The sequence below is a fragment of the Amphiprion ocellaris genome, chromosome 13, assembly GCF_022539595.1.
Source record: "Amphiprion ocellaris isolate individual 3 ecotype Okinawa chromosome 13, ASM2253959v1, whole genome shotgun sequence".
Classification (NCBI taxonomy): Eukaryota; Metazoa; Chordata; class Actinopteri; family Pomacentridae; genus Amphiprion; species Amphiprion ocellaris.
In genome coordinates, this window is record NC_072778.1 from 24,798,285 (window position 1) to 24,811,045 (window position 12,761).

General features: G+C 38.3%; 1 protein-coding gene across 2 annotated transcripts in view; it reads left to right on the forward strand.

Annotated features, from left to right (window-relative positions):
• Nucleotides 1-1,579: 1,579 nt before the first annotated feature.
• Nucleotides 1,580-12,761, forward strand: part of abca1b (ATP-binding cassette, sub-family A (ABC1), member 1B) — a 62,938-nt gene continuing 51,756 nt past the window's right edge. For both annotated transcript variants that reach the window (XM_055016788.1, XM_055016789.1), the window contains exons 1-3: nt 1,580-1,678; nt 6,424-6,535; nt 9,876-9,969. In XM_055016788.1, the coding sequence (XP_054872763.1) occupies nt 6,470-6,535; nt 9,876-9,969 (160 nt within the window). In that variant the 5' untranslated portion in view covers nt 1,580-1,678; nt 6,424-6,469. The remainder of the gene's footprint in view (nt 1,679-6,423; nt 6,536-9,875; nt 9,970-12,761) is intronic.

A 12,761-nucleotide genomic window follows, 5' to 3' on the forward strand; every position in this document is an offset into this window, starting at 1 on the left:
AGCCTGCACAGTAGCTCAGTGGTTAGCACTGTTGCCTTGCAGCTAGAAGATCCCTGGTTTGCTTCCCAGCATGGGCCTGAGATCTTTCTGCATGGAGTTTGCATGTTCTCCCTGTACATGTCAGCTTGGCTAGACTCCAGCCCCCCACAGCTCTAATGAGGATTAGACTGTGTATAGATGATGGATGGTCAGGTTCAACAAGGCTGGCAGCAATCATTTGTGAGTGTAGCTGGTGAAACTGAACCCAGAAATGCCAAGTGAATTTGTGAATTTGGTAGATTGGTAGCTAAGGGGAGTTTTTTTTTTCACATAGGACGAGATGGGCTGAACAGCATTTCTCCTTCAAAAAATAAAATCATCCTTTAAAACCTGCATTATTTATTCTTGGGTTGTCTTTGTATTTCAGTAAAATAAATTTGATGCTGTGAAACATTTAAGTGTGACAAATATGCAAAAATAGAAGAATTTGCAAATATTTTTCACATCACTGCAGACAGACAGATAGATAGATAGATAGATAGATAGATAGATAGATAGATAGATAGATAGATAGATAGATAGATAGATAGATAGATAGATAGATAGATAGATAGATAGATAGATAGATAGATAGATAGATAGATAGATAGATAGATAGATAGATAGACTCTGGAGCTGGACTCTGGAGCTGCACATCTGAACTTCCAATAACTATAATAATATATATAACTACTGGAAGTTCTATATATAGAACTTCCAATAACTATAATATATATAACTATAATAATACTATAATAATATATAGTATATTCCTGCTACTTCTTCATGGACTGATGTGTTTTCAGGTGCCGACAATTAAATAAAATCAGTATGAATTTAGGTTACTGATTGTATTCATTATTTCTCTGTCACTTCAAACAGCGGGCACATTAGCTGGGCTTTTATTGTGAAGGTCTGACCAGCTGCTGACCTGCAGTAACCCCACTCGGGAAGAAAAACGCTGGGTCAGCAGTTTGTGTTCCTCTCTAAGAAAACACACTGAAAGCACATTTCATTCACATCATTTATTAAACTGCATCATTTTAAAACTGCAGGCTGAATTACAAATATTCACTGATGAGCTCCAGGATCCACCAACAGAGAAAATATCACTGAAATATCACATGATTCTGAGCAACGGAGAGTAATCAGATTACTGCAGAGGTGAATAAAGGGCACTAAAACTACCACAAAGACACACAAAATGAACCTAAAAACAGTAAAATTGGAACAACCACAGAATTTAGACTGACTTATTTGTTATCAACACATTTGATGATTAATTTATTTGTTGACAGCAACTGGATGAATTGTTGCAGTTTTAGTAATATTTTAATTTCTTCGAAAAAAAATTAAAACACAGTACTTTTAAAATAAATGAATAAATAAATGTCAATGCTAAGAAGAGAACATCAGTGAAAGAAACCAGCAGAACCGCTGTGAAGAACCAACAGCGTTAACCTCGTCAGCGCGGTGTCTCCGTCAGGCTTTTATTTTGAAACTACTGAGCGGATCCACTCTGATTGATTATCGGTAACTGACTGATCGGCGACTTTTAATCTGGAGCTTCAGCGGAGAGGAGCAGAAGGTGCTGGATGAAGAAGGAGGAGGAGGACAGACTGACACCGGAGAGCCCGGGACCGAGAAGCGACTGACACCGGTCAGTATTCACTGTGTTCAGGGTTCTCTTAGTGTTCTCTAAGTGTTCTTTTAGTGTTCTTTAAGTGTTTTCCCAGTGACTTCTAAGTGTTCTCACAGGATTCTCTCAGTGTTCTCCGTGTTCCCAGCGTTGTCTGGATGTTTTCTCTCCGTTTTTCTGCTCCCTCATTGTTCTCTTTGTGTTTGTTTTTGTGTTCTATGTTCTCAGTGTTCTCTCAGCATTCTCTCAGTGTTCTCTCAGTGTTCTGTCTTTATTCTGTGCTAAACTCACCATCTGAAGAGACAGACTCGTGTGTGAGGTCTGAAGGAGAAAGAAGAATCTGTGGACTGTGAGGAAGTAAGAAGCAGCTTTTACAAGGTTCTCTGTTGTTCTCAGTTGGTTTGATATTGGAGAATACGAGAGTTTCGGACAGAACCTTCATCAGAACTCAGGAAGAACAGGAGAACGTTGTTTGAAGGGTGACATGTACCAGGACAGTCCAGTAGAGTCCAAAGGAGTCCACTGGAGTCAGCTGGAGAACATTGGAGTCCACTGGAGTCAATTTGAGTCTATGTGAGTCCAGTGTAGTCCAGTTGAATCTAGTAGAGACCATTTGAGTCTATTGGGGCCCAGTAGAGCCCAGTAGAGTCCACTAGAGTCCACTAGAGTCCACTACAGCCCACTAGATTCCACTAGAGTCCAGTAGAGTCCACTATAGCCCACTAGAGTCCAATACAGTCCACTAGAGTCCAGTAGAGTCCAAAGGAGTCCACTGGAGTCAGCTGGAGAACATTGGAGTCCACTGGAGTTAATTTGAGTCTATGTGAGTCCAGTGGAGTCCAGTTGAATCTAGTAGAGTCCATTTGAGTCTATTGGGGCCTGGTAGAGTCTACTAACGCCCGGAAGAGTCCAGTAGAGTCTACTAGAGTCCAGTAGAATCCAATTAAATCCAATTGAGTCTATTTGAGTGTATTGGGGCCCAGTAGAGCCCAGTAGAGTCCACTAGAGTCCACTACAGCCCACTAGATTCCACTAGAGTCCAGTAGAGTCTACTACAGTCCACTAGAGTCCAGTAGAGCTCAGTTGAGTCCACTAGAGTCCAGTAGAGTCTACTACAGTCCACTAGAATCCAGTAGAGTCCAGTAGAATCCAGAAAACTGGAAGACTTGAGGCTGATTCCTGCTTCTTCTTTCTGCTCTGTGAACCTTCTTGTTGAAGCGCTGAGCTTAGTCTGACTGATGAACGACCAACATTGTTCCTCTCTGTGGGATCATTTTTACCTGCAGCTCTCTGGAAACAGTAGAACCATGAAGGAGACAGAACTCAGAAATGTCTTCTGAGCAGAATAAAAAAATAGAAAAAGAGCTTTTCTTTGATTATTTATTTTACAATAATGTAAAAATCCTGAATAATCATGTCAAAAATTTTTCCAAGTGTCCACAGGTAGAAAAAACCAAGGCTCTACATACTACAAATATTTAACTATTTATATTTTTACAGCCTTGACAAACTCTGACAGACAGTTTGGTCGGTTTGTGGTCATTTTGTCATGTTTTTTCTTGTTTTGTCTCTCCATTTGGTCGTTTTATATATTTTTGTGACATTTTTGTGCTCATTTCCTCTTTATGTACTGGATATTTAACTATCTCCATGTTTCCAGCCCCTCCAGACTTTTCCTCTCTACTCTGTTCATCATCTGTAGAAAGATGTTTCATCGTGTTGGATGGATCTCCAACACCTTGCTCCTCTGTTCACTGTTTCTGAGCCATGCTGCTTTGATTTTATTGATCCAGTATAAATTATTTTTCACGGCTCCGTCGGAGCATCAGTTGTGTTGAGGAGGGATGAAGGTTTTGGATTTTACGGAATCTGATCAGAGTGAACCCTTTATTTTTTTAGAGAATTTTTGAATCACACATAGAATAAGGTGGTTTTGATGTATGGCTTTAAGATTCCTTTTCCTGAAGGAGTCCTGATGATGCGTTTAAGGACAATCTGAAATTTCTTGATATTCTCCTCGGATGTATAAAAAATAATAAATTCACTTCTGTAAGATGCAGTTAAGCAACAAACATTTTTTAGCAGGTTTTGTCGTTCTAAATGTATTCAGAGAAAGTTCTGCAAAGTTTCAGGAACGTTTTCAATGGGAAATATTTTTCTTTTGTTCTCAGAATGTTCTTAAACTAGGAGAGAGCTGTTTAAAGATGTTCTCAGAATGTTTAGTGATAGACAGTTAGACCCTAGGTTAATTAAACTAAATGTTGCATTGAGAACGTTCCTACATTGTGGGAGCATTTTATAGATCCTATACTGTGTTTCCTCAACAATGTCCCAAAAACATCCTCAGAACATTGAAGGCAGAAAGTCTTACTTTAGAGGAACATCTGTTTATCTGCGCCTAAGAACATCCTCCAAACATCCTTTGAATGTTAAAAAGTTCTGTCTTTGTTTACTTTTAACCCCACAGGAAAAATCTGTCAAACATTCTTTGATTATTAAATGAAAACATGTACTTAAAGTCTGTGAAGGCTGAGCAGTTAACAGGTTTTTTCTGTCCGGTAAAAATTCACATTTTGCATTTCAAACTGCAGCAGAAACGGCAGCAACCAAAGTGTCCTGAATGAGCTTCAGACTAGATGTTCCTCTTTAACCTCAGGACTCAGTCTGCCCGCTGCACTCAGCTGGGATGTCCCCAAACCAAAAATAAATCACCAAATTACCATTAGTGTGAGAAAAATGAACTTCCAGAGAGAAGTGTCTGAATCCTGTCAAAGCGAGAGTTTGGAGAAACTTCAGTGATATGAAACTGTGATGAAACAGAAGTGACTCCAGAATGTGAGCTCATCGTCACATCAGAGAGGATCTGATGCAGGAATCTGTTGTGGGAGGAAGTTTGGAGGGTTTGATGTGTTCGATGAACAGGAAGCTAGAGAGGAAATGTCCTGAAATCCAGGACAGTGAAGCATTATGTTGCAGTTTCTTGTCAGACCAACAGTCCAACCCGGAAAGTCTTAAATTTACTGTCCCAGAAAGAAAACCACATCCAGACTTTGTTCTCCAGCGATGAGTCCATCAGATCCTGACAGGCTTTAGTAGTCACACTGTCAGTTTTTGTGGAGTTTTAATGTGTAAAACTGTGAAGTCTTTGTGTTCACATTGTATTGATGAAGTCATGTTGATCTACAGTCTGATCAGTTTAATTCAATCAACCCTCCTCCCTCTGTCACTGATCAATCAGGACGGTATTGATCAGACTCCAATGTTGTGTTGACAAAACTCCCAGCTTTGAAATCAGCTCAGTCAGACCTCAACCAAGTCCAGCTTTAACACTCTGAACCTAAAACCTGCAGGCTGGAAAGCTTATCTTTAATAAAATCCTTATATCTTACCAGATACTATTTTTTTAAAAAAAAGAAATAATTAAAATCAGAAGCCATTAGTGGCTCAGCAACAGTTAAATGTTCAGATTTTCAGGTTGAACTGCAGGCAGTGTTTCCACAGAGCAGAGAGGAGACAACAAGAGAGACTGAGAGGAAAATCAAACATAGTGGATGAATAAACCAAAGCAGCACGACTCAGAAACAGTGAACAGAGGAGGAAGGTGTTGGAGATACATCCATCATGGTGAAACTTCTCTTTATACTTCATGTAGTTCAAGAGTGACAGAGACTATTTGTTGTTTTTTACAGAATCTGATGCAATAGTTTAATTTTTATGATTTTTTTTTTTTTTTTTTTAAAACAAAAATTGTAAAAGTGTCCAGAGGTGTAACCAACACTGGAAAAAAACAGGCTTTACATAGTGTAGCTATTAACCTGTTTGTATTTGTATGTATTATGTTTTGTCCTTTTGTGTCTTGTTTTTGTCACCTTGTGTCTCGTTTTTGTCATCTTGTGTCTTGTTTTTGTCATTTTGTGTCTCTTTTTGTCATTTTGTGTCTTGTCTTTGGCATTTTGTGTCTCCTTTTTGGCATTTTGTGGCTTGTTTTTGTCACCTTGTGTCTTGTTTTTGTCATCTTGTGTCTCGTTTTTGTCATTTTGTGTCTTTTTGTCATCTTGTGCCTCGTTTTTGGCATTTTGTGTCTCTTTTCTTCATTTTGTGTCTTGTCTTTGGCATTTTGTGTCTCCTTGTGGTGGTTTTGTCGCCTCATCCTGTCGATGTTTTTCTGTCTCCATGTTTCCTCTCCAGACTTTCCTCTCTGCTCTGCTCATCAACAGTAGAAAGATGTTTCACCATGCTGGATGGATCTCCAACAACTACATCCTCTGCTCACTGTTTTAGATTCATGCTGCTTTTATTTTATTCATCCACTATGTTTGATTTTCCTCTCAGTCTCTCTTGTTGTGTTTTGTCTGCTCTGTGGAAACACTGCCTGCAGTTCAGCCTGAAAATTTACCGTGTGACTTAAGAAGTCATAGGGAATCAGTTTTTTCTGAGGAGTGAATTAGTTTTGACAGAATCTGGTTAGAACAAACTTCTTCTTTTTGTTGTTGAATACTCTAGAATCAAATAATTTTAATCTACTGACTTTAAGCTCATCTTACTTCGTTTTTCTGATAGAACCACACATTACAGATGATGCATTCAAAGAGGATTTGAGGATTTTTTATTTTTTTTTTTGCTTTTCAGCCCTCTGGGGTTCAGAGGGTTAACCGGTATTATTACCACAGTTGCTGACTGTGTTTGAGCTGATAACTGTGAGTGCGATCAGCAGCTTCAGTATCTGATGTGGCCTTTGACTGGCTGTGTGTCCGTGTTTAACGCAGAGCCATCGGCGGCTGACAATCACTCAGCAGATCGGCGGCAGCAGACATGTCCGTCTTCACACAGCTGGGGCTGCTGCTGTGGAAGAACTTCACCTACAGACGACGACAGACGGTCAGTAAAAAGCTCACACTCTGGATTCACTCCCGTCTCACAATCCGTTAGACCCAAGAAAAGCAGCAAATGTTGACATGAGAGGAGCTGGAGACAGAAATCTGTTTTACTCTCGGCTTCACTCGACCTGTTCATGCTCTACAGTAAAGCTACAGTAGAAACCAGGAATATTGCGTCATAAATCCAGAATGGTGAAGGTGGAGATGTGTGTCAGAAATGACAAACACTCTGTATTCATCCATTCAGACAGTTGTTCAGACTAATGCACATTATTCACGATAAATCTGCCAGACTTCCTCTGTATTTCTATGTGATCGTTGTCTTTACTCATAAACTAGGACATTTTATTGAAATCTTTTGAACATTTTGCTAATATTTTTGATTTTTTTCTTTTTTTACTTTTAATTACATTTTTGGGAGATTTTTCAGACATGTAATTCATTTTCTTTGATTTTATTCACATATTTTCAACATTTTATTTCAAGTTTTTGGTTAATTTCTTTCCTTTATTGGCACGTTTAACATTATATTAATATCAAAAAAATTTTGAGACATTTGATCTATGTTCAGGACTTTCATAAAGTTTTATTCATTTTTTGGGATTTATTCATTTGTGCATTTTTCTTTTCTCCTACTCCGATCCTAAAACCTCAGCAGCTCCACAGGCACCATGTTTTTCATTTGGATTCCTGGTTGTGTTTTACAAAATTTGATTCCTAAAAACATGGATTTTAGATTTTTTTCTAGAAATAACAAACCTTTTAATGCATTTAACCCTTTGATGTGCAGCGTGGGTCAGGAGATTCCCATTTTCCATTGGACTTGGGTCACTTTTGACCCATGTTGTGCGTCAAAGGGTTAAGGGTTGAAGTACGAAAGAAGGTGAATTTAGAAAGTTGTGTTTATTAGCTGAAGTCTGAGAATCTGTTCAACATTCTGAGAATCTCTGAGTGTCTTCACGCTGTCCTCCTGTTTGATAATCAATAACATACATTCTGTTCTGGTGTTTGATAATCAATAACATACATTCTGTTCTGGTGTTTGATAATCAATAACATACATTCTGTTCTGGTGTTTGATAATCAATAACATACATTCTGTTCTGGTGTTTTATAATCAATAACATACATTCTGTCCTCCTGTTTGATAATCAATAACATACATTCTGTTCTGGTGTTTGATAATCAATAACACATTCTGTTCTGGTGTTTGATAATCAATAACACATTCTGTTCTCGTCTATGATCAGTTGATCAGTTGATCATTCTTCTATTGGTTGTGTCTCATCAGCATCCTCACATTATTGATCAGCAGTGATCAGTTTTGATTAGCAGTGATTGACAGTAATTATTTGCAGTGATCAGTATTGATTAGTAGAGATCAGCAGTGATCAGTATTGATAAACAGTGATCAGTATTGATTGGCAGTGATCAGTATTGATTAGCAATGATCAGTATTGATTAGCAGTGATTAACAGTAATTATTTGCAGTGATCAGTATTGATTAGCATTGATTAACAGTAATTATTTGCAGTGATCAGTATTGATTAGTAGAGATCAGCAGTGATCAGTATTGATTAACAGTGATCAGTACTGATTGGCAGTGATCAGTATTGATTAGCAATGATCAGTATTGATTAGCAGTAATCAATATTGATTTGCAGTGAACAGTGTTGATTAGCAGTGATCACTAATGATTAGTATAGATTAGCAGTGATCAGTATAGATTACCAGTGATCAGTATAGATTATCAGTGATCACTAATGATTAGTATAGATTACCAGTTATCAATATAGATTAGCAGTGATCACTAATGATTAGTATAGATCAGCAGTGATCAGTATAGATTAGCAGTGATCACTAATGATTAGTAGAGATCAGCAGTGATCAGTATAGATTAGCAATGACCAATATAGTTTAACAATGATCAGTATAGATTAGCAGTGATCAGTATAGATTACCAGTGATCAGTATAGATTATCAGTGATCACTAATGATTAGTATAGATTACAGTTATCAGTATAGATTAGCAGTGATCACTAATGATTAGTAGAGATCAGCAGTGATCAGTATAAATTAGCAGTGATCAGTATAGATCAGCAGTGATAAATATTGATTAGCAGTGATCAGTATAGATTAGCAGTGATCAGTATAGATCAGCAGTGATAAATATTGATTAGCAGTGATCAGTATAGATTAGCAGTGATCAGTATAGATCAGCAGTGATAAATATTGATTAGCAGTGATCAGTATAGATTAGCAGTGATCAGTATAGATCAGCAGTGATAAATATAGATCAGCAGTGATAAATATTGATTAGCAGTGATCAGTATAGATTAGCAGTGATCAGTATAGATTAACAGTGATCAGTATAGATCAGCAGTGATAAATATTGATTAGCAGTGATTACCAGTCAAATGCCATATCTGTGATGCTGATCAATAATATCAAACTCAGTGTCCTACTCTGTGCTGTTGATCAGGAGATCAGTAGCTGATGATCTTCTATAACAGAAGACAGTGAGACTCTGGTGTTTGTTTCTGCTTCGCTGTCTATCGATCAATCAATCACTCGTCATTTATTATGAATGAGTTCTAAGATTAGAGATGTCAGGCTGCTTCCTGCTGCACTCAAACACTTAGTGAGCCAATCAGGAGGCTTTTAATGCACGCACACACACACACACACACACACACACACACACACACACAGTCTGTATTATTGCCAGTGTGTGTGTTAGTGGTCGTCACCAGACTGTTGAAGAGCTACTATGATGAGAGACCACAGTGTGTGTGTGTGTGTGTGTGTGTGCGTGCGTGCGTGCATACATACATACGTGTGTGTGTGTGTGTGTGTGTGTGTGTGTTTAATAACTGGATCTCATGTTTTTGTGTGTCTTTAATGTGTATGTAGTAAATAGCTGCTTCCTGCTGGCTCTGCACATCTGTGTGTTTGCGTGTGTGTGTGTGTTTAGATGTGCGTCAGTGTGTGTATTTGAGTGTGTGTGGAGTTAATGGTTTCCTGTCTCCTGACTCTTTGCGTGACTGTGTGTGTGTGTTGGTGTGTGTGTAGTTGAATTTTGCTGACTCTCAGCATGTGTTTTTGTACATCGCTGTGTGACTTAGTGTGTGTAAAGTTGAATTCTGACTCCATGTGTGTGTGATGTATTTGTCTCACTGTGTGTGTATTTGACCCCAACAGTGTGTGTGTGTGTGTGTGTGTGTGTGTTAATTGTGTGTTAATTGTGTTTTTCATCTGCATTTGTTTTCATTGTGTGTTTCCATGTTGGTGTGTTTAAACATGTGTTTATTAATTGTGCGTTTCTCATGTGTGTGTCTCAGCTCCAGCTGCTGGCGGAGATCGTCTGGCCGCTCCTCATCTTCTTCATCCTCATCGCCGTGCGTCTCAACTACCCTCCATACGAGCAGCATGAGTGTGAGTTCATCTGAGTGGTCTTCAGTCGCTCATGTAGTTCTACAGCTTCTCTGAAAAGAACTCAGCCCCTTGGAAGGTTTTTGGACAGGAATTAAAAAAAAGAAGACAATTTTGTGTTAAAATGAAATCAGATTCCTACAAATATTATGAAATTAATTAAAAATATAAAAAGAAAAGTAGCAATTATTGTAGCACAGTTCTTCCCATCTCAGCTGCTAACCTTGCAACTCCTTCAGAGGAGTCATCGGTGTCTTGGTGGCCTTCCTCACTAGTCTCTTTCTAGTAACTCCTTCAGAGGAGTCATCGGTGTCTTGGTGGCCTCCCTCACTAGTCTCTTTCTAGTAACTCCTTCATGAAAAGCTGTAGGAGGAAAAAGTATCCAGGGGAGGTGAACACTTTATACAGATACTGTATTTTCAGAAATCACACAGATATGTGCAGCTGCTCTGGTCCCAGTCTGTTCTTATCTTTTCAGTAGAAAATAAGCAGGTTGCAGTGATTTAATATGCTGCAAATACTATGTGTTTATGTTGCTGCATTCAGGCTGATGAGGCTGCAAGTTGAGTCACTGTGTTATCAACACAGGAGGAAATGGAGGCTTCACCGGCTTTAGTTATTTAATTATTTCCATCTTTACAACCTCTCCTCACTTTTCCTCTCTCCTCTGCTCATCAGCTGTAGAAAGATGCTTCACCATGCTGGATGTATCTCCAACAACTTGCTCTTCTGGTCACTGTTTCTGATCCATGCTGCTTTTATTTATTCATATCTAGTAGATTTGATTTTCCTCTCTCTTGTCATCTCCTCTCTCTGAGAAGTGACGAAACTTTAGGTTTTTACAAAATCTGGTTTGAGCAAATACTTTATTTTGGACAATTTTTAACCTTTTGATGCGCAGTGTGGGTCAGGAGATAACCATTTTCCATTGGATTTGGGTCACCTTTGACCCATTTTGTGCATCAAAGGGTTAAAATGACACATGTAGAATAAAGCTATTGCTATTAGATATTGATTAGTCAGAATTTTAGGATCAGATTTACTTAATGTTTCTAATGGAACCATTTGTCACAGATGATACATTCAAGGACTACAGATTTTATTTTTTTTTCTGTTGGTCACAGGTCAGTCAGTCGTGGAGAATCAGGCGTAATGAGAAGTGAACAATTTTTAGTTTTTTACTGAATCTGATGCTAACATTTTATTTTTGTAGAACTTTTAGATGAGGCATGTAGAATAAAGACTTTTTGGTAAATATTCTGATTTTAGGCTCTGATTTCATTACTTTTCCTGATGGAACAACCTATCACAGATGATGCATTCAAAGACCATCTGAAAGTTGAAAATGTGAGGATTTCCACATTTTCCACAGATTTGAATGATAAATGGTGTCTTTTTTTAGATGATTTTAATGATAGGCCTTTAAGATCTGCCTTCAGGTTTTAGGGTTCAGAGGGTTACAGTGAGTGCCGATCTTAACCCTCTCCCTGGTTTTCAGTTGGGTTTAGGTGGAGAATGTCATTCTAGAGAGTTGTTGTTTTTTAAATTCTGCTTCACAGCTGTGACTGTCTGACCGTGTGGAGTTTAAACAGCTTTTGAAACTTCTCACACAGGTTAAAGCAGCAAGTGAGACTTCCTCTCACTCTGTTTGTGTTTTTTTTCTGTCGTCGAAGTCTTGGATTCGTCAGCAGTCAGCTGACAGCAGGCAGTTTTCGTTTCAGGAGCTGTGGGGGGGCAGCCAGGTGCATGGTGGGAGTATGTGAGCAGCTAATCAGAGCTGCTGTCAAGCTGCTCCATTATCAGCTGCTGTCAGACCCTTGCACCTTTAGGGACGTTGGATTGATTCCTGATAATCTGAGGTTACTGATCGAGGAAGTGACAGCACATCTGCAGGTGTTGTTTACTGCTGTGGGATTTCAAATTAAAGGTGTCGGAGCTGAACGGAGTTCCTCGTGTTATTTATCAGAGCGATTTATGGCTGCTATCACTCGGTTGTAATGTGGTTATCAAACCTGCTAAAGGTCACGGAGCTCCGCTAATCATCGATAAAGTATTCTTAGAGTTGTGTAACTGCATATTTGCCGCTGAAAATGTTTAAGCTGAGTTCTGAGCACAGATGTGTTGATCAGCAGCTGCTTACTCAGAGCTCAGGATTACGAAGAACACTCAAACACAGCTGAGAGCTTTAGTGCCAAGACAGAAACAGATTCAAGGCAGAGCAACGCTCATGAGATATTCCCAGTTGATAGGAATCACATTGTGAAATGATGTGGTTTGATAAAGTTATCCTGAAAGAAGTACAAAACTGACACTATTTAACATCCAGAAAATGTAAAGACACAAAGAAACATCAGAATTTTTAACTTTCAGACGGTTTTGAGCATCTATTCAGTTCAATTAAATTTTATTTATATAGCGCCAATAACAGTTCGAATTGTCTCAAGATGCTTTACAGAACCCATATGCCTGAACCCTCAGAGCAATGTGATGTGTTTGTTGGAAAATGAACCAAATTTTAGTTTTAAATCTTGATATTTCATTAAAAAATATTTTTCAACCGGTCTCATTTAATTATGAAATTGTAAGTAAAATCTATGAGGCGTCAGTTGAAATTATAAAATAAAAGTCAAAAATTATGAAAGAAGATCAATTTTGACTTCAGTCAGAACAAGGAAGCAACAACTCAGAATTCTAAGGTTTGCAAATGTGAGGTAATAAAAAGTAATAATTATAAAATAATGTGTCCAAAATACTGATGAAATGTATGAAACATTCAGTGTCCGAATATAAGCTTA